At 40.0% G+C, this 20,665-nt stretch overlaps 1 protein-coding gene across 1 annotated transcript in view; it reads right to left on the minus strand.

The window, feature by feature from the left end:
- Positions 1-511: 511 nt before the first annotated feature.
- The window catches only part of sdk2a (sidekick cell adhesion molecule 2a), a 149,140-nt gene continuing 128,986 nt past the window's right edge, over positions 512-20,665 (minus strand). Inside the window, exons 25-43 of the mRNA XM_016290899.1 lie at positions 20,462-20,651; positions 20,267-20,365; positions 19,753-19,947; positions 19,467-19,668; positions 19,256-19,359; positions 18,915-18,985; positions 18,667-18,802; positions 17,888-17,944; positions 17,037-17,138; positions 16,764-16,879; positions 14,548-14,734; positions 12,562-12,699; positions 10,376-10,537; positions 10,134-10,259; positions 9,879-10,043; positions 9,651-9,791; positions 6,749-6,893; positions 2,453-2,582; positions 512-1,233 (exon numbers count right to left, since the gene is read on the minus strand). Coding sequence (XP_016146385.1) covers positions 832-1,233; positions 2,453-2,582; positions 6,749-6,893; positions 9,651-9,791; positions 9,879-10,043; positions 10,134-10,259; positions 10,376-10,537; positions 12,562-12,699; positions 14,548-14,734; positions 16,764-16,879; positions 17,037-17,138; positions 17,888-17,944; positions 18,667-18,802; positions 18,915-18,985; positions 19,256-19,359; positions 19,467-19,668; positions 19,753-19,947; positions 20,267-20,365; positions 20,462-20,651 — 2,868 coding nt within the window. The 3' untranslated portion in view covers positions 512-831. The remainder of the gene's footprint in view (positions 1,234-2,452; positions 2,583-6,748; positions 6,894-9,650; positions 9,792-9,878; positions 10,044-10,133; positions 10,260-10,375; positions 10,538-12,561; positions 12,700-14,547; positions 14,735-16,763; positions 16,880-17,036; positions 17,139-17,887; positions 17,945-18,666; positions 18,803-18,914; positions 18,986-19,255; positions 19,360-19,466; positions 19,669-19,752; positions 19,948-20,266; positions 20,366-20,461; positions 20,652-20,665) is intronic.

Raw genomic sequence — 20,665 nt, forward strand, 5'->3', positions numbered from 1 at the left:
TGGTGGCGGTAATGCACTTATAAGTCTGCGATCCGCCATAAAGCAAGAAGAGGAAGAAGACGCCTAAACACGCGCCGGCTGAAGAAGAAGACCTGAACGCGCTCAGGACGCGCTCAGGACAGTTCAGACATTGCTGTGAAAATCAGAGGTAAAAAAAACATATAAATACTGTTCAGTGTCTTGCACAGACCGATCGTTTTGTGTCTTTTCACATCAATGTATCGTCACGAGCCGCAGGGTTTAATTTGGTTTTGTTTGTGTATGTTTTGTGACTCTCAAAGCCGTGCTTCCCATCCACTGTCATTATATGACTTACAGACTGCAACGGTTTGAGTTAAAAATCTTTGTTTGTGTTCTACTGAAGAAACAAAGTCACCTACATCTTGGATGCCCTGGGGGTAAGCAGATAAACATCAAATTTTCATTTTTGGGTGAACTATCCCTTTAAATGAAACTTGGGAAAAAAGAAAAGAAAAATACAACTCCAGATGGTCTCAGACTTTTGGACTCCATTGTAAATGCAGTCAAGCCATATTTGTATTTATTTTTTAATATATTTTGGACACAATTTCTTTTTCAGTGAATGATGAAGCGAATATATTTTAAAATGTACAATCAACAAACGATTCCCTTCAGAATGATTGTCTGCGTTTCGATGCTCTTGCACACACATATAAACCCACAATACACTTGCACACCTGGCAAAATGAAATCCAAAAGCAGCTCTTGATGTCCAACAAGGTGCGGAGAAAAAAAATAATAAAAAAATTTGACCAATAATACTGCAGGAGTCCCTCCCAGGCGTGTTGTCATTGAAATGAGAGTCTTGTATCAAACAAATGAGGAGAATCCCGTGGCCGGGACCTGGGCGGAGGTGCCTAGGCTGCTAGGGGGCCTGTACAGGGTGTGCTGGCTGTGGTTGTCAGAGGTCAGCAGTGACGGGGTGGGAGTCCGGCTTCCCTTGGGCCTGAACAGGGTGCCCTGGCCCTGGGGCTGCGGGGATGGATTGCTGTGGGGCAGCAGAGGTGGTAACGGTGGCAGCGGGGGCGGGTGGGGTCGGGACTCTTGTTCCACCACCGTGTCGGGCTGGGCATAGCCGTACGCCGGAGGCCGAGAGACGCCCTTCTGTTGCCGGCGCCAGGAATTATAGTAGGTGGGGTCACTGATGTAGTGGTTGACAAAGGAGTGGGTCTTTTGCCGGTTCGGATCCAACTCATATTCGCTATCACTGCCCTGCAATTGAATGAGGAAAAAAATGTCTGTTACACCTTCACTTTCTGTAAAAGCTTGTATTTCTCTAGCCCATTTTGGAAATGTGCATTGTAGCCATTTTCAATCTGGATAAAAACCTCTGCTAAAAGATTGATTTAAAATAATATTTTATTCAGCAAGGAAGCATTAAATTGATCAAAAGACTTTTACATTATGCAATTTAAAATATTTTTTTTTTCCCACTTTCTATTCATCAGAAATTTCTGAAAAATGTATCATGTTTCCACAAAAATATTAAGCAGCAACTTTTCATCATTGATAATAATAAGAAATGTTTCTTCAACAGCAAATCAGCATATCAGAATGATTTCTGAAGGATCATGTGACACTGAAGACTGGAGTAATGATGCTGAAAATTCAGGTTTTAACATCACAGGAAAAATTACATTTTAAAAATATATTCACACAGGAAACTGTTATTTTAAATTGCAATATATTTTCAATACTTTCAGGTTTTACTGTATTTTTGATAAAACAATTGGCATAAGAGATTTTTTTTAAATGTTTAAAAATCTTAAGAAATATTATAAGACAATAGTTTATGTACAGTAACAGGAATGATCTCAAGGGGAGTCAGGTAAGATTAATAGTGTTTTTTTTTCTCAGGAGAAGCTTGAGAGGCAGAAGACTTAAGCAAACATCTCCATTTGCTCTCCATTTAATCTCATTGCTGTCGAAGATAAACAATTCTGATGTTAAAAAGAGTTTTTGTGGTTTTTCTTTCCTGTGGGGGTGGTCTTCAGTGTTTTGTGTGTTAAACACTTCATTTAAAATGTTAAATAACATCCACAAACCTACTGACAAAAGAATTGTGAAGCATACATAATATAGGCAGCTAAGCGAATGAAATGGGATATTCACTGAGACACATCCTTTAGCAATTGATTGAATTGAGAATAGTGGGAATTTTATACCAGAATAGAGGCAGGTGGTTGGGGGGAAGGGCTGACAAGTACGAGGGATTTGTGTTGTCAGCCAAAAAACAGAAAGTCGTTTCAGAGGCAGAGCAAATTACTAGGTTTTGATTAAAGATTACGAAGATAACATTTTTTTCATTTGCAATAACATGCACTGATGAATCATGGACAATAAGTTCAAGAACAGTTTAAGTAAATAGGGCCAGATAACATCAGAAAACAAAAAATGTAAGAAAATCATTGACCTTGTTGGGGTGAATCACCTGTGAGTCAGACACTTCTGAAGGCTTCTCGGTCAGGCTGCTGCTCTCAGCTTGGACCAAGTCATTGTATTTGATGCTGACATCCTCATCAGAATAGTGCAGGCTGCCAGGACTGGGTCGTGGTGGAGATCTAGAGGAAAACAGACAGAGAAACACTTTACTAATCATTCATAATCAACAAATGCTGTTTTGTGATTTGTAAGTGACAAAGTCGTCTCTGACGTTAAACATTTAGTTCACCCAAAATTAAAAAAAATTGTCCATCAAATTAGGGCTGTCAAGATATTAGATTTAAATATATTAGATCAAAATAGATTTATATTAGATCAAAAGTATATAGATATACAAAAAAAATATATAGATATTATAAATATATATATATGAATCACAAAAAATGAATCACACTGAATATTTGATTGTAGGGAGGCAGAGAGTTGTAACCATAACTGTGAAAAAGCGTACAAAGCTGTCAATCGGCACTTCCTGCCAATGGCTAATACCCCGATGTCTAACACCGCATGTTTTTTTACTGAATCATCCCTTTTCATCTCCTCCAACACGATTTTGTGTGGCAGTAGTAGCTACAAACTGCGTTGTCGCCTTTTTCTTCTTTTCTCCATTTTATAAGGGATGGCAACCAGCGTCAAGGTGAAATAACACCATACTATGCTGGAAAATGAACCAGATAGTTACTGCTACTGGGTTATTATCGTATGTGTAGTACAAATATGATATCAATTCTTCAATTGATATATATATATATACACACACTCACTGGCCACTTTATTAGGTACACCTTGCTAGTATCGGGTTGGACCCCCTTTTGCCTTCAGAACTGCCTTAATTCTTCGTGGCATAGATTCAACAAGGTGTTGGAAACATTCCTCAGAGATTTTGGTCCATATTGACATGATAGCATCACACAGTTGCTGCAGATTTGTCGGTTGCACATCCATGATGCGAATCTCTCATTCCACCACATCCCAAAGGTGCTCTATTGGATTGAGATCTGGTAACTGTGGAGGCCATTTGAGTAAAGTGAACTCATTGTCGTGTTCAAGAAACCAGTCTGAGATGATTTGAGCTTTGCGACATGGTGCATTATCCTGCTGTTGTGCGAATTGTAGCCTACGTTTCCTGTTCTTAGCTGACAGGAGCGGCACCCAGTGTGGTCTTCTGCTGCTGTAGCCCATCTGCTTCAGGGTTCGACGTGTTGTGCATTCAGAGATCGTATTCTGCATACCTTGGTTGTAACGAGTGGTTTTTTGAGTTACTGTTGCCTTTCTATCATCTCTAACCAGTCTGCCCATTCTCCTCTGACCTCTGACATCAACAAGGCATTTTCGTCCACACAACTGCCGCTCACTGGATATTTTTTCTTTTTCGGACCATTCTCTGTAAACCCTAGAGATGATTGTGTGTGAAAATCCCAGTAGATAAGCAGTTTTTGAAATACTCAGACCAGCCCATCTGGCACCAACAACCATTCCACATTCAAAGTCACTTAAATCCCCTTTCTTCCCCATTCTGATGCTCGGTTTGAACATCTAGATGCCTAAATGCATTGAGTTGCTGCCATGTGATTGGCTGATTAGCAATTTGTGTTACCAAGCAATTTAACAGGTGTACCTAATAAAGTGGCCGGTGAGTGTATATATATATATATCACAGTTATCGTCAATACCGGTTGCGACACTCCAAAGTCAAGTGATTTCATCCTGTTCCTCACAACAAATAACTGCATGGTTTCAAAAGACTTGGAATTTAATGCACAAATCACATGGACCACTTTAATGATACTTCCATGGAGCTTTTCTTTGATACAGACAGTAAATAATCAGTTTTGTGTGAACTTGACTATACAGGGGTTTAAAAAAAACGTCACAAGGAACTCATAAAGACCCAATGATGCTGCATCCTCATGGATCAATTCTCAAAGCTGATTTTGATTGGATGAATACACTCATAGAGCATTCTGCATAGTCCAGGAGAAACAACGGATGACAAGACTTCTGAAGGGAAAGGGACAGCGAATAATCCCCCAATTTCAGGGGCTACAGGGGGTTGGACTGTACTTCTTTGAACCAGTTCACTTGTTTGTTAAAAAGGAAGGCAGAAGGATTGCCGTATGGCAGGATGGGTTTACTTGATTTGCCATAATGAGGTCTGATATGCTCAAAGTCAAAGTCACTGGAGATGTTAGCTTTTGAACTGAGGCTGCTAAGCTGCCCTGCTTCCGTACATTACTTCAGTTGGCTTATAAATCAAGCTGAAATAAAACACATGGGGAAGAGGCTTTAAAGAACCATGCGGGAAGCTAATGAGTAAAGGAATATCTGATATGCAAGAGAGTTAATAAAAAACATGGCATATACCAGCCAACAGAATCAATGGCGAAACGAGGATGCTTTGTTCAACCTGAAAATGAACAAGAGGACCATGTGCTAGCTTTATATTCATGGAAAGCCTTGGTGGTGGAGGGGCTGTCCCAACAAAAATCGGGCCCCTGGGAATAAAGCAAGAGCACTAGGGGGAAGGGAGGGTTATGACATTGTATCTGTTTAAAATTCAGAGGAGGCTGAGGTTTGAGGAAGGTTGAAACAGAGAGGCGGAGCCACGTCAAACCGCCCCAACACCCTTCAGCAACCAGAAATGCGCTTCAATTATTCACGAGCGCTGAGATCATCCATTCTTCTTATCCACCCTCATCTCTCACCTCTATCTCTTCCGTCCCATACCAAACCCTTTCCTTCATCAAAGATATTTCCCGTGGCTCCATCTTGATGGGAGCTCATTAGCAGGACTGCATCCAAAGTGGAAGTCCTTCACTGCCCAGGCTCTTTGATCTCCGTCCTGGGCCTCTGCATCTGGGCAGAGAACCAGCACAAACCCCCCAGCACATTCCAGTATAATGGGCCCAGAGCGGCTTCTCCAATTACCACCAGAGGAAGCTCGAAGCAGACCCTTCCCTTCATCCAATCGAGTTAAGTTGCCTGCAAAGTCCTTTAGGTCATTAGAATAATGGGAATGCCATAGACTATTATTGCACACCGTTTATGCAAATATGTCCAAATCCAAAAAAGTGTCTATAGAAGTCCTGAAGCAGGGCGTAAACTAAAGTGGGGTTTGGGGGAGGTCTGACCTCCCCAATTAAGGCCTGAACTCCTTCAAAGGAATGAGATAAATGTATTAAACCATGTTATTTTTACATGTTACATTGGAAATGTATTTTTTTTTTTAGTTTTCAAACAATGGTTCACTAAGGATAGTGAAAATATGCAAGACCTGGTCACCTGGTCACATTTGCCCAATGTGGTAACCATAGCTAAAGTAGTCGCTCAAGCATTTTCCAGTGCAATAATCACCTGGTTGGTCATTTCATTTTTGCAGCATCACACTGGGTAGCTCCACCCACCCAAAAATCTCATTGTCCAAAATCTTGGTCCACAAAGCTGCATACTACAAAATGCTCTGATTGGCTTGCACTGTGCAGTGTGAAAACATTTTGTATCTGGTTAGGACATAAGTATTATGATCCGTATCAGATGATACACTGACAAAATGTACTGTCATGATCAATCAGTCACTTTATTGTAGATATCACAAGAAAATAAGAATTTTAAAGACATTTGGCTAAATGTGCTGACGGTGACAAAAGTAAGTACGTACATAAGTAAGTACTTTATTCCTATAGCACTTTTCTAGAGCACATGTCACTGTCTTGAAGATCTTTCTTTTAGTCCTTAATCAAAAGGGGAGACGGTATGTCTATCATAAATATGGTCTGATCTAAGCTCAAGACAAGAGAATGTGAAGAAAGATGCTTTGTTGAAGCAGCTTACATAGATGGTCAATTTCCACAGAATGCACTTTGAATGTCAATAAGACACAAAGGAGGGGTGTCTGAGTGGTCCAACTTTCACAGTCTGGTGTGTTCTTTCAGTTGACAGATTGCAGTTGGGGATTTGAAAAGAGCGACTGTCATTAAAATCCATGCCAACTCAATCCATTTAAAGGATGCCTGAAGTAGAATTTAAATCAACAGCCGGGCCTAAGCTCTATGTGTGGACAGAATACATTCCTCTCTAGCTCTTTGTTTGCAGCCATTTGGGAATTAAACCCATTGTGCAAACAATGTCCTGAACAGCATACTGACAGTGTTTACCTCAAAGAAAATTCCAGAAAAAAAACATTATATTAGCAGAGCAAACTATTCTGTTACACGCTCTCTGTGAAGTGATATCACTGTATATGTTTCTTATGAATGGAAATTGTGATTTATGCACATATACTAACCGGGTATAGATTCCGTTCTTACGACAGAAGGAATTTTTGACCGAGAGTCGACGGTTGTTGAGCTCCAGGGCAGGGAAGCGTCCTTCATCCAGCTGTACCATCTCTCCATGGGAGAGGGGCAGAGATGTGCAATTTGAATGGGCACCTATGGACAGAGATAAGAGGACAACCTATGAGGATCTACCTATCCATATCTATCCATCCATCCATCCATCTATCCATCCATCCAAATATCCAGTTTCATTTATAAATGCATCAAATTACAAAGTAAACTTTATCCATCCAACCAACCAATGATATATTCATCCAAATAAATAGATGCTTATCTAAGTACATGAAAGTTCACTTCACTTTGCTGTTGACATCAAAATGACAAAAAAGGTTGTGCATCTAATCTAAATCTAACTCTGTGGTATTTTCATGCAAAAATACCACAGGCTCTGGGTTTGGCCTTGTTGTATACATGACCATGGCAGCGAAGCAAGTCAAATCTCACTAGGTCATTCAACACGCATCTTCTAAAGTCAAAAGACCTATGATCTCAAAGAGTCGAACTGACGTGTGATTCCAGGGAGGTGAGGAGCGCAGTGACCTCCTCGCCTAAATGGACAGTGTGATCTCCCACCTTGCAGAACTTCTGGCCTCACTGGACTTCAGTAAAACAAACCGGCACCAATAGATCAGGACCAAACAGGGTCAGGCGGGTGGGGTGTATCTTGAGAGAAGCCTTTTGTGTCCTACACAAACACTTCCTTTGTGCTACTCACACATCCACAACCCTGTTTACTGACCCTGGCCCTGGCACAGCACTAAATGCTGAACAAGCTCAGAAGCAGACATGTGAGAATCCCTCCCACACACACATTAAAAATTTAAAAGTTTGGATGACCAATAATTTTCTCCTATTAAATTCGGATAAGACAGAGATATTACTTATTGGATCAAAAGACAGTACACAGAATCTTGCAACTAGACGGGTGTACTGTTACTTCCTCTACAGTCAAAAATCTGGGTGTTATATTAGATAGCAACTTGTCTTTTGAAAATCATATTTCCCATGTTACAAAAACAGCATTCTTCTATCTTAGAAACATTGCCAAGTAACGAAACATGTTACCTGTTTCTGATGCAGAAAAGCTAGTTCATGCATTCATGACCTCTAGACTGGACTATTGTAATGCACTGCTAGGTGGTTGTCCTGCATCTTCAATAAACAAGCTACAGGTAGTCCAAAATGCAGCGGCTAGAGTCACATTTTGCTTAGTTGGAACAGCAGCTACGCTAATTATGTCTCTAGTTGTTTCTCTGTTTTTGCCATTACACAAGCTTCAGTCTGGATCCAGAACACCTGAGAAGAGATGATGCCAACCCCTCATAGGACCTCAGATGATGCCACCCCTGAAACAACTTACAGAACTACCACATTTTGCTATAAGTTTGATTGCATCATATAATAATTGCTGTTAATAGTGTTCATCATCTGTTTGATTACGTCTTTAATTTATTTTTCCGTACATTTCTGCCATATGTACTTTGACTGACAGTCACCACTGATAAGCTACCACTAAATATTGTAGAAACTTAATTTGCTGTAAAGTTGCTTTGCAGTGATTTGTATCGTGAAAAGCGCTGTACAAATAAACTTGAATGAAAACTTGAATGAACACACAGATCAGCCCACAACCTGACCTCCCCAGACCTCTAAGCAGAAAGTTGCAACATGCATGGAGCCCACAGTCCATATTGGACACAAAACTAGAAAGCACTTTCTCAATCTGGTAAGCTCTAATGTAACTGGTTGGCTTTACGCGGCGTTTTGCAATAAATGCATTTTTAACCAATCCAACTGGAAACAAAAGGCTGAGTCAGTCAAATAGCTGGCTATGTGATATTTGCTCTTTTTTAAAGGCTGTGACACACCAAGCTGATGGTCGGTCGCCAGCCAATGTTGGTCCATTCTTTAGTGCCTGTCAACTCAGTTTTTGCAGTGTGTTCCACATTGTTGGCACTAGTGGTACCCCATTGGTGGATTTATTAAGTTGAATAGGTGTCAGTGAGAAAGTTGGTGAGAAAGACAAATCTGATTAGCTGTTCAAACCAGTGCACAAGAAGAAAAGTGATGTGATGAAAGCAGAAGTGACGCACACAGAGAGCTCTTTAATTTTAGGTCTTCATGTTCCTTATACATTCTAATATGCAAACATTTTCATAATGACATGGCCATCTAGAAAGTGCTAGTCCTAGTTTTGGTTTCCCTTTCTGAATGATTAATACAGACTACTGCCACCTGCTGGTATGGAGAGTTATTGATGCAGGGTTGAATGTACATGTTGGTTGGCTGCAGTCTTTCTCATGTGATCAAGCTCAACTTTCTGGCCCAGATGCACACAATGTGAGCCTACAACACAGCCGACTTTCATCACCTCTAATTCTTTTATGTTGGTTTGGTGTGTTGTGGCCTTAAGGGTTTGTGGTCCATTTCATAAGTGGCAAAAAACCACAGAGTTTTGTGTGAAACTACTCAAGAATAGTGAGAAATTACATGATTGTCACCTTCTTTCCTAAGTTGAGAGAAGACATGAAATGATAAGTGATGTAATTTTACATGAGGCAGAAAATGCCTCCCTCTGAGGCAGCAAAATGAGTCAGCAATCATGTTGATAGTAATGACTACAACCAACTGAAGCAAACATATGCTGCTATTGATTCTTTGAGCTTCTCTCAAGTGGAAAATCACCTTTTCCCAGAGCACCATGGCAATACCCACTAGTGATGGGAAAATGGAGCTAAATTTGAGTCCATTTCAATTTAGTCACGTCAGTCAGCAGAGAAAGACAGGGCAATTAGAGTAATTGAGAGATATTATGGATCTATTTACAGTGTTTTTGGCTCATCAACCCACCTGAGTCTGTTTTCTTGGTGTATTTTTTGCTCTGCCCCCGTATGATGAGGATGAAGATGAGCAGAAGGATGAAAATGAGGCCCACGAGAGCAATGACCACCAGAAACCACCATTCCTCATAAAAGGGGGAGACCTTTTGGGCTGGTAAAAGAGAAAAGAAGCAGAAAAATGGGTTTGCACAGTGTAACACAAAACCATTTAAGCTTTCTGGTGTGCAGGTTTACTGACCTGATATTGAAGGAGAAGGTGCACTTGGAGAACCGTAGCCATAGTCATTCACTGCAATGACACGGAAGTCATAGGTGACCCCTTCTCTGAGGGTATCCAGGTTAAGAGTGTACGATGTCACCTCTTTAGGGATGTCTTTGATTAGAATATCCCACAGTCCTTCATCTGTTGATGGCAAGAATGCCATTATCCCTTCTGTAACAACCTTTAAAGCTGCGTTTCTGAACATTTTCTGCTGTTTTCCTTTTAACTTACCAGATGGCCTTGCTTCTATAACATAGCGTGTGATGGGAGCCCGGCCTGGGTCACCGCTGGACCAGTGGAGAGTGAGGGCTGTGCCGTAACGAGAGATAAACGGCTCACCCGGGGGCCCTGGAGCACCTGTGTCACAAAATAGGGCAATAAGATGCTAGTGGTGCAGAAATTACATACTTCAGCTTTGGATTTATTGATATTACAAAATGGTAAATATGGTGCTAAATGTGAGGCAACAAGACCTTCTCCAGGGCCAGTGGTGATGTTGGTCTCGATCTCCGGTCCATAAGTAAGGGTTTTAGCACGGATGCGGAAGTTGTAGGTCGCTCCATCTGCCAGATCCTTGATTTTCATCCACAAGGGGGTGCTGCCCTTTACATCCACAGTGACAACCTTACTGACACCTGAATTGTGAGGAGAGGAGTCTGTAGAGGAAACACTTAAACTCTAGATACCGTGCTAGAGTGAAACACTAACAATGACATATACAAACACTCATTATTACACTGCACTGTAGCACTGTATTGATATTATTGAGTTATATCAACACACACTACTGTTCAAAAGTTTCAGGTCAGTAAGATTTAAAAAAAAAAGCAATCAATACTTTTATTTATCAAGGATGCATTAAATTGCTCAAAAGTGTCAGTAAAGACATTTATAATGTTACAATTCTATTTCAAATGAAGTTCTTTTTATAATATATTACAACTGAAATAAATTATTTCATACTGTTGTAATATTTCACAACATTAGTGTTTTTACAGTTTTTTTTGTATTCAAATAAACTGTAAATGTGCTATTCAAAACCCTGTTGAACATCAAAGGCTTCTTTCAAAACCATGAACAAATTGTACTTTGAGAAGTGCATTTTAATAGAATGGCATTAAAATTCTGGTTATATATTTTTGTACTGTTTACTCTAAAATTAAGGTTTTAATTAAGGCTTACAATGGTAGAATGTTCAGCATTCAACATATCTGATAGTCATAGCAATGTTCATATTTGTATTTCAATACTATTGGTCTTCTTTCTTACGGCTGCTTGCATACTGACTTGTAATTGGTCTATGCAAATTTACATTTACATTACATTACATTACATTTAGTCATTTAGCAGAAACTTTTATCCAAAGCAACTTAAAAATGAGGACAATAGAAGCAATCAAAACCAACAAAAGGGCAATAATATGTAAGCCTAACGCAGTGCACGTAAGCAAGTTTTTTTATATAATAAATAAAAATAAAACAAGAAGATAGAATAGAAAAAGAATAGAGAATGCTAGTGTTAGAGGCTTTTTTAAAAGAAAACAAGTAGTAAGAATAGAAATAGAAAACAGGGTGCAAGTGTTAGAGGTTCGAGTGTTTTTTTTTTTTTTTGAATTAGAATAGAGAGTGCTAGAGGAAGAGGGTCATATGAAGATGGAAGAGATGTGTTTTTAGCCGTTTCTTGAAGATGGCTAAGGACTTAGCTGCTCGGATTGGATTTATAAATGTATGCAGTAGTATGCACATTTTCTGTATGCATAAAAAACCTGATTGATCTACATTGCTAAGTTGTCCAGTATGAAACACAGCATACTATGTAGGGGACTGTGCAATGTGATGCACGTGACTTGACCTCCCATTTTCAATGTGATGAATGTGCCAGATATAATTTTAGCAATTAGTTTTTTTGCCCATTATTTGATCAGATTTGAGATGCGTACAACACAATGAGATCACGTGACAACAGTATAACATACAGTTTAAAACATATTTGTACGTGTTCTCTTTCATTTAGTATATAGACATATACTTCTGACCATGGCCTATAACGATGCATTTAATCCTATCCTTTAATTTGTGCGGAAGCAAAGGCAAACACTAAAACCTAAGCTGAAATTACATTTTCAAACTATTCGTTTGTTACTTTGCAAGCACAGGTATTGCTTTTAGGGTTTTACAGTGAAATTCCCATTCGTGTGAACAGTGCACAAGGTCATGCTCTAGGGATTGAACTAATAGAGAAAGTTGGGCCTTTGCCATTGAGGCGGATCCTCCAAATGATGAGATACGGCCATAGGTAAACAGCCGCCCATCACATCTGTTTTCCCCCAAAGGCTTGACCACTCTGGAGCTATTATGGAACCACAGCAATTCCTCTTCTGATCCCAATTACAGTGGAATTTGGCCAATGCACCACACTTGGCAATTTTTTTAACCATGCCTTGCTCAATAACAGGGCAAAGGGAGGGAACGTCACAGAGGAATGCCATTCATTAAATGCCAAAAGAAGCCTCATCTTGAACACATTTGGAGAGCAAATTTCAGATGTTTATATGTTTAAAAAAGCATGACAGGCCTAAAAGGGGGTTAACCAGCTGCTAACTGAAAGTTATCTCAATAATTTGCTCAACCAAAGCTTTTAGTGTGGTGTAGTTTCTCACCATCCACAGGCGTGCAGGGTTCATAGACCACACGGTATCCTTCCACGATGCCGTTGGGCTGCTTGGGCTCACCCCAGGACATGTTGACTGAGGTGGTGGTGAGTTCACTAAAGTGGATAAAACTGGGAGCGCTTGGAGCTGAGGAGTAAAAGAAGATCTCATTAAACCCTCAACATGATTTCATGAAAGTGCATTTTGATTGACTGATTTCAACAGATCTAGTCAGGGCTCAAAATGAACAGTTGCCAAGTGCCAAATGCCAAATGCAAGTAAAAATGGACCTTGGTGAGTAAATAAAACAGTTACTTGCAGTTGGCCGGTAACTTTATTAGGAACTGCAACATAATACATGGTATAAATCAAATTGTAAGATCAATAATATGAATCTTGCTGAAGTAAGTGATGTGAGTCTACTAAAGTCAAAATCTGTTGTGTGCCTTTTGACAGGTTTACAACAGACAAAAAGCTCACAATAGCTTTTACCTCAGGCAATAAAGGTATAAGGATTTCATCTTGGGTGTCTCAGATTTTTTCCCCCCTCAAAAAACATTCAAATGGACCTTGGTGAGTAAATAAAACAGTTACTTGCAGTTGGCCGGTAACTTTATTAGGAACTGCAACATAATACATGGTATAAATCAAATTGTAAGATCAATCATATGAATCTTGCTGAAGTAAGTGATGTGAGTCTACTAAAGTCAAAATCTGTTGTGTGCCTTTTGACAGGTTTACAACAGACAAAAAGCTCACAATAGCTTTTACCTCAGGCAATAAAGGTATAAGGATTTCATCTTGGGTGTCTCAGATTTTTTCCCCCCTCAAAAAACATTTGTGGAATTTTCTTGTCATCAACGTTCCAAAACAAAAACATGTGGAAGAAAACAATAGTAGGCCTACATGTTTTTTTAAACAGTTGCAGTTTCACACAGAAATTGAGATTAGCCTGTATATGGTATATGATGCTACAAGTGTCCTGAGTAGTGTCATAAATATTTAAGAATAAATAAATAAATAAAATAAAAAATTCTTTATCATACTGTTGTCTTAAAGGAGTCTATTTTGCTCACCCATGCTGCATTTATTTGATCAAAATACAGTAAAAGCAGAAATATTGTGAAATATTATTACAATTTAAAACAACAGTTTTACTTCAGTGTCACATGATCCTTCAGAAATAATTCTAATATGCTGATTTGCTGCTCAAGAAACATTTCTTCTTATTATCACTGTTGAAAACAGTTGAACCTTGCTTGAAAACAATGATACATTTTTCATCTTTACAGTCACTTTTGATCAATTTAATGCATCCATTCTGAATATAACTTTAACTTTTGAACAGTGTTTTATATATATACAGTCAAACCAAAAATTATTCAGACACCAGATATAACTTAGGCACTCTTCTTCTGTTAGGGTAATGTTGCAGTAATGTAAGGAGTTTGTTTGCCTTCCGGAAGATTGGCACGGGGGCTTGTGTTGGCTCATCTCCCAGTGTCTTAGTGTAAGCTGAGCCAAGATTCAGTCTCGCTTGTACTGTTCTCATTGTTCCTTCCTCACTATACTGTCACAGTCTTTAAGGGAGCGGAAAAGACTGAATTAACTTTTCTCAATCGCTTGGAATGCAGTTCTCCTTATGCTGACCTGCCAAAAAACACTTCCTCAATATGTGGCCCATTTTCTCCAACCCAGTTCCCAGCTCCCCATCCTAAACGAACTGTCATGAGCTTCCGTTCCTACACACTAACCCCCAATACTCAGAGACAACCCATCTCCTTCACAATCTAACATCACAGCCCTGATGCAATCCGTATGATGTGATCCGTCCAATTGTAAATTAATAACCTTTTCAGCAGGGAGCTTTGGGAAAACAGTGGATTCAAAGATCTAGAATATTTTCCCAAAGCATTTCAGACTAAACGGTCTTAGTATGAAGGTCACTGCTTGTTGATTGGTGTATTTTGCATGGACTTGTGTCCAGAGAATCACCTGCTTGCTGAGTGCGCCCTCTGGTGGGCAGCGAGCGTGGACCGTCCCCCGCTGCGTTGAAAGCAGCCACGCTGATCATGTAAGTGGTGTAGCCAGTCAAGTTCTTCAGCTTCACGCTCAGCTCCGGCAGAAAGAGAGTGCGGAGTCGCTCAGTCTCATTCTGCAGCTGAAACTCCCAATAATAAATCTAGAAAGACAGATCACAAATCACACAAATTAATAATTTCAGAAGATGTAAATCTGATGGGCTATCAAGCTTAATATTTTAAAGCAGCGGTCCTCAAACTTTTCAGACCAAGCCTGACCATGTCTGATTAAATCAGACTAAGTACCACTTAGACACCTACTCATTATTCTATTCTAATAGAATAGAATAGAAGAATGAGGCATTCTTGTCATATTCACACCAAGAACGATAAGTTTATGACGACGTCTGTCGCTTTAAATCATATAATCATTACCTGTATGGCCGAAAAGCTCTGAATTCAGAAGACACAAAGACTGACATAAACAGATTATTAGTATCAGTGAAATTTATATAAAATGCTAATTTACATAGAATATAATACTGATCCAAGTCCATTGTCACGAATCCAGTCCATGAACTTCCAATTTCATTGACTCTCGCACTACACACTGTTGCACATCACTCTGGACTACATATCCCATCATTCATTGCACTCAGCACTATCGTCGACCCACGCTAGCCCTGTGACTATTCTTGTGTCTTGCCCGCCATATTCCTGGTTGCCACTGATTACCCTGCCTGTCTGATGACCATGTCTCTGTCTTCTCCAAATAAAGCTTTGCATATGGATCCGCACGTCTCATGTCTCGTCAGCCCAGTTACATCCATAGATGGCAGTGCAGCGTTTAACTCCAGTGATGCTAATGCTAGCAACTCAATGCACCTTTAAAACGCATATAGTATTCTTCTGTACAAAAATATGTTATTTGAGCTGTAAAGTTGCCTAAATCTTTCTTGTAAGTAGTGGTACTTCTGTTTATTACCTTGTTGTTCTGTTTATGAAGTTGTGTGTTTAAAGGGGTCATATGATGCAGCGGATGATGTAGGACGTCGACGTTGCGCATGCGCAGCTCAGAAGTAACGAACGCGGAAGCGCAGGGGAGAGATCAAAACAAAACAAGTTCACGAATTAGAAGTACAAAACCAGGATTTGTAAAGAAGAATGTCATCCTCCCGTCATCCATCCTACGTCATCCTCCCGTAGCTGCTTCTGTGTACAACTGTTGGCACAAGCTAGATTAAAGTGATTATTATGTTTTGAATATGGATATTTTTCTTACAAAAAAAACGCATCGATTCGCTACAGAAGGCCTTTGCTCACCCCCCAGAGCCGTGTGAGGCACTTTTTAATATGGATGGATGCGCTTTATTTCACTTCTTTTGGACTGATGTATGCAACACCCGCTGACTGCTATTAAACAGTTTGAAAGATCAAAGACAATTTTTTACATTCAGTAACTCCGATTGGATTAATCTAAAAGAAGGAAGTCATATACGCCTAGGATGGCTTGAGGGTGAGTAAATAATGGGCTAATTTTCTTTTTTGGGTGAACTATCCCTTTAACTTACACGATAACGTAATTTTGAGGGGCCTGAAAACGCAAACTTTTGAAAACGTTTTTCAAAGTGCAAGTTTTTGAAAACGATACTGTTATCATCTGTGTAAACTACAAAAACATGAAATTGTGAAAACACTGACATAATGTGTCTAAAGGTATATGCGCAGACATGTAGAGTTTCTTTACAAAGTGACATTGCCAACTACATTTTTGTGGATCTGTTTGAATGGGGATCATTTTGACAAAGTTGTCATCTGTACGCAAAACTTTTCAAAAAGGAAATACTTTTTTGTTTTTAGTACATCATTGTTGTGTGAACATACTGTACCTTTAATGGTGGACATTTTTGCAAACCCATGTGAGCAATTAGATAAAAAAAGTTATTAATTTGTGAACCTGGCATTTCTATTTCTGATTCTAAACAACAGAAAACAAACATGACTTGATCGCTGAAATATTTTTAGAAGAAAAAAAAATGTGTCATATGGTAATTTGCATTAGCAGACAAGGATTTATAATGTTTCACAGGGGCACAGCAATAATTTAGGGTCTAGCGAAGTCCTTGGTTCAAAGAACCACTGTTTTATATTATAGTCTTTGAATTGCTGAATCACATTGAAATGTTGTACCTTATAGCCTTGAATATCCCCATTCTGGGCTTCCACTGGAGGAGGGTCCCATGTGACATCAAGCTGAGTAGCTGTTGAGGACTGGATAGCGACATTCTGAGATGCAGCGGTGGGCACTGATGAGGACAGAGAGAGAGACTATGAAACACCTAGACTGTTTGAACTGATTTATTAGACTTTATACTGACTGACAGCACTATTGCACGTTTTTATTAGACCGTGAAATCAACTATATTGACTCAGAGCATCAAGGAGGAATATTTGTACCCTTACCCGCCTCTCCCACGAACACTTCCTGTGGCGAGCTGTTGGGCCCCTCCCCTACCGCGTTATACACGCTCAGTCGGATCTCATAGCGCTTGTGCTTATTCAGATCTGAACAATGGAGAACATGTGCACACATACACACTCTATTCAATACAGCATGAGAAAACCTTAAGTGGTGCTAAAACATAATGATCCAATGAAGTGAGATGTTGAGAGGAAAAGTCAATGACTGTGTGGAGAGAAATGGGCACAGTCAGACAAGACCGGACGTGAGAAGAGAAACAAATGAGATTGGGCTCTCATGTGAGCAAATAAACGAAGTGTGAGAAAGAGACATTATAGTTCAGAGATTGAGTTTGGCAGGATGAGGGAATGGATGAGTGGAAAGCAGTGATGGGGACTAACTAAAAAATTAGCGATAGCTAATTCATTCAGACAGTTTATTTAAAAGAACCAGTATGAAAAAGATTCTGAAAAAAATACATTATTAATATGCATAATAGTACAATAATATAAATTAATATTAAATAAGAATTTATAAAGTAATGTTAATAAATAATAAGATTTATAAATAACATTAAGAAGAACTTTACAAAATAATACATTATTAATTAAATGTTCTTGTTTATCACAATGTTTTTTGATTCAATCAGTTTTATTGGTGGTACTTACTGTAACCTGAAAATGTGATTTGTTTAATGTTTTTGAAAGAAGTTTTATTTGACCTAAATGTTCAATATTCTAGTTTGACTGTAGTTGAACTACTTAAATTATGAACAGCTTGAAGTAGCTTTCCCAACACTGGTATAAATGATGACAAAAGAAACACTGATGAGAGAACGAATCTCAGGACTTACTGTCCAGCTCGTATTGGGTAAGTGAGGATTCGGTCAGGTTCCTCACACTGTAGGGGGCTGAAGACGGTAGGGTGGAGGGGAGGGGAGGCAGAGGATGGCAGCGAGGAAGACCAAAGGTAAAGAGGGAGAAGTATAAAGAGAAAGTAAGAAAGAGAGAGAAACCAGAGCAAGAGTGCATTAGCTCATGCTAGCAGAAAGGCTGGCAGCTCTATAGACTTTGAGAGAGAAACTAACAGATGAGGAGACAATTACCACAGCCCTCATACACTCTAAAGCTCGCATTACATTCATGTTAATGAGATAAGCCACTATAGAATCTGCCATTACAGGGAAACACGAAACAGAAGAGTTAGCATTTTTTTACTGAATTAGATCTCTTTATGTTCTTATACATGTAGTCCAGTAGTAACTTGGTTTCCAGGGTTAAGGGTTGTTGGCATTAGCCACCAGTCTAATAAATAAATTAATAAAACTGACCGAAAGATTAATTTATTTAACAGACATTAACAAAAAGTACCATAGTAGTATCATGTTTTTCATTTTTTAGGACAAGCTTCCATGGTATTGCTACATATTTTTTATTCTTTTAAGTACATGGTAGTAATACCACGATACATGAATATAATAGTCAAGTCATCATATCATACCATGACTGAACCATGAGACAAAATGTCTTTTATAAGGTTATAGTAACCACTGTAAATTTTGTAAGGGACTTGCTAGACAAGTAGATACTCATTTGTATGTTCTTTATTTGTGTAAGCTGAATGAAGACTCACCTGTGAGCTCGGCCCAGTTGGCTGAAGGGCTATTAACTGTACGCACTGTGAAGCTGCGTAGGCGGTCGTAACGCAGTTCTCTGTAGCGTACTCGAAAACCAAGCAAAATACCATTGATCTCCTCCTCGGGGGGCGGCTGGATGGGTTTGAACAGATTATGTCATTATCTCCCGTTTGTAAACACAACGCTCAACAACAGAGAAACACCCGTGTTCCCTCTCAGAGCAGCGTGATAATTTGGACCTCACCTTCCAGCGGACCAGCACAGATGTGGTGGTGTGTGGTGTCACAGATAGGATGGTGGGAGCTTTGTCGGGTGCTAATGGAATACAAACAGACAGTTTGTTCAGTTAATGACTGCGGAGCTGCAAAGACCCTGATAAGAGTGGAATAACCAAGAATGGAAACCAGTTAATTGTGGTGTAACTGTTAGCATCATTCTGATTAGAAGCCCGAAGGTCAAGCATGAGGTAACCCTGCAGTTTTTCCCCTTCACTGACTGTGTCCTATTTTGGCCACATTATGATTCATCTCAGGCCTCAGGAACTTGTTCCCTGACAGCATTAAAGCATTTCGCAGTCGCCCCTACCGTCCTGTAGAGTGGTGATTGCCTCGCTCTCCTCGCTGTACTCGCTGTCCCCAATATCATTAGTGGCTTTCACTCTGAACTGGTAGGAAGTGAAAGGCTTGAGCCTGCGAATAGGAAAAAAAGCTCGGTAGGACTACTGTGACGCCACCAGTTTTGTCCTCTATGACCCTCGAAGTTTAGAAAGTTCAGCACAGGCTCAATTCAGGCTTACTTGTCTATGACGTATGAAGTGGCCTCATGGTTGACAGAAGCAGAGTGGACGGTCCAGTTGCTGTCTGGCAGCTCTCTGTCCTGGACGGTGTAATATCGGATGGGCGATAGACCATCGCTGCCTGGTTCCCATGACAACAGCACACTACGGGCCTGGACCTCTTCCTGAGGCACAACGGGACGACTTGTGGGCTGAGGGCGTGCTGAGAGGGAGATCAGACAAGCAGCTGTAATCAATGACATGTAGTAAAAAGCACCCGACCTTGTAAAGAGCGATGAAGCAGTACCTCTCTTCTCTGTAGTGACCACCAGTGCCTCGGCCGCTTCTCCCCATCCCTTTCGAGTCTGCGCCGTGAGGCGGAACACATAAACACTCTCTGGTTTCAGTCCAGTTGCTGTATACTGTCGCGCACTTGGGATGAGCACATCAACGATAGCAGAGGTAATACTGGAAGAATTTTTCCGGTAAGCAATCTGATATGCTAGATAAGAGACACACATAAACATTACAATCACAGGATTCTGAATTTAATGATAATGTAACTGGTTTTACATGCGCTGTTCTGAGTGGGATTCGAACTAGCGTCAAATCGGCATGAGAGGTAGACACATTAACTGCAGACTGCAGCCTCTAGTACAAGACTCCAGCTACAGTTCCTAGCCACTGTTGCTAGTGTGCCTCTTGAGGTGTAACAAATTAATTGAAGGCTGATTAACTGTTACACTGTGTTCATATAGTACAGTATGACAAGTGATGATAGTAAAGAACTATAAAATTAGTTTAGTATGCACCCAACCTACCAAGGATAATGCCATTTGGCTGGGCAGGGGGTTGCCAGATCAGTCTCACTGAGGAAGTCCTGACTTCAGGGAAAAGGATTCCGACTGGAGGCCCAGGTACTGTTTAAAAAAAAAAAGAATATGTAAATGTAGCTAGCACACCATAAGCAAGATTAATAACTTATGGTGATTGATCATTGTGGTTTAGACTCTCACCATCATCAAGTGTGCGCTCAAAGATGGGTGGAGAACTAGGCATGCCATCTCCTATACGGGTGAAGGCTACAACCTGGATCTCATATAGCACGTACTTCCCAAGACCAGTGAGCTGGACACTGTAAGTGGTATTTCCCTCTACTGTCCAGAAACGCAGGGCTGACTCTGCATCCTTCTCTTTGTATACCACCTAAAAGTTATTAG

This window comes from Sinocyclocheilus grahami, unplaced genomic scaffold (genome assembly GCF_001515645.1).
Source record: "Sinocyclocheilus grahami isolate Dianchi unplaced genomic scaffold, SAMN03320097.WGS_v1.1 scaffold264.1, whole genome shotgun sequence".
In the NCBI taxonomy this organism is placed as follows: Eukaryota; Metazoa; Chordata; class Actinopteri; order Cypriniformes; family Cyprinidae; genus Sinocyclocheilus; species Sinocyclocheilus grahami.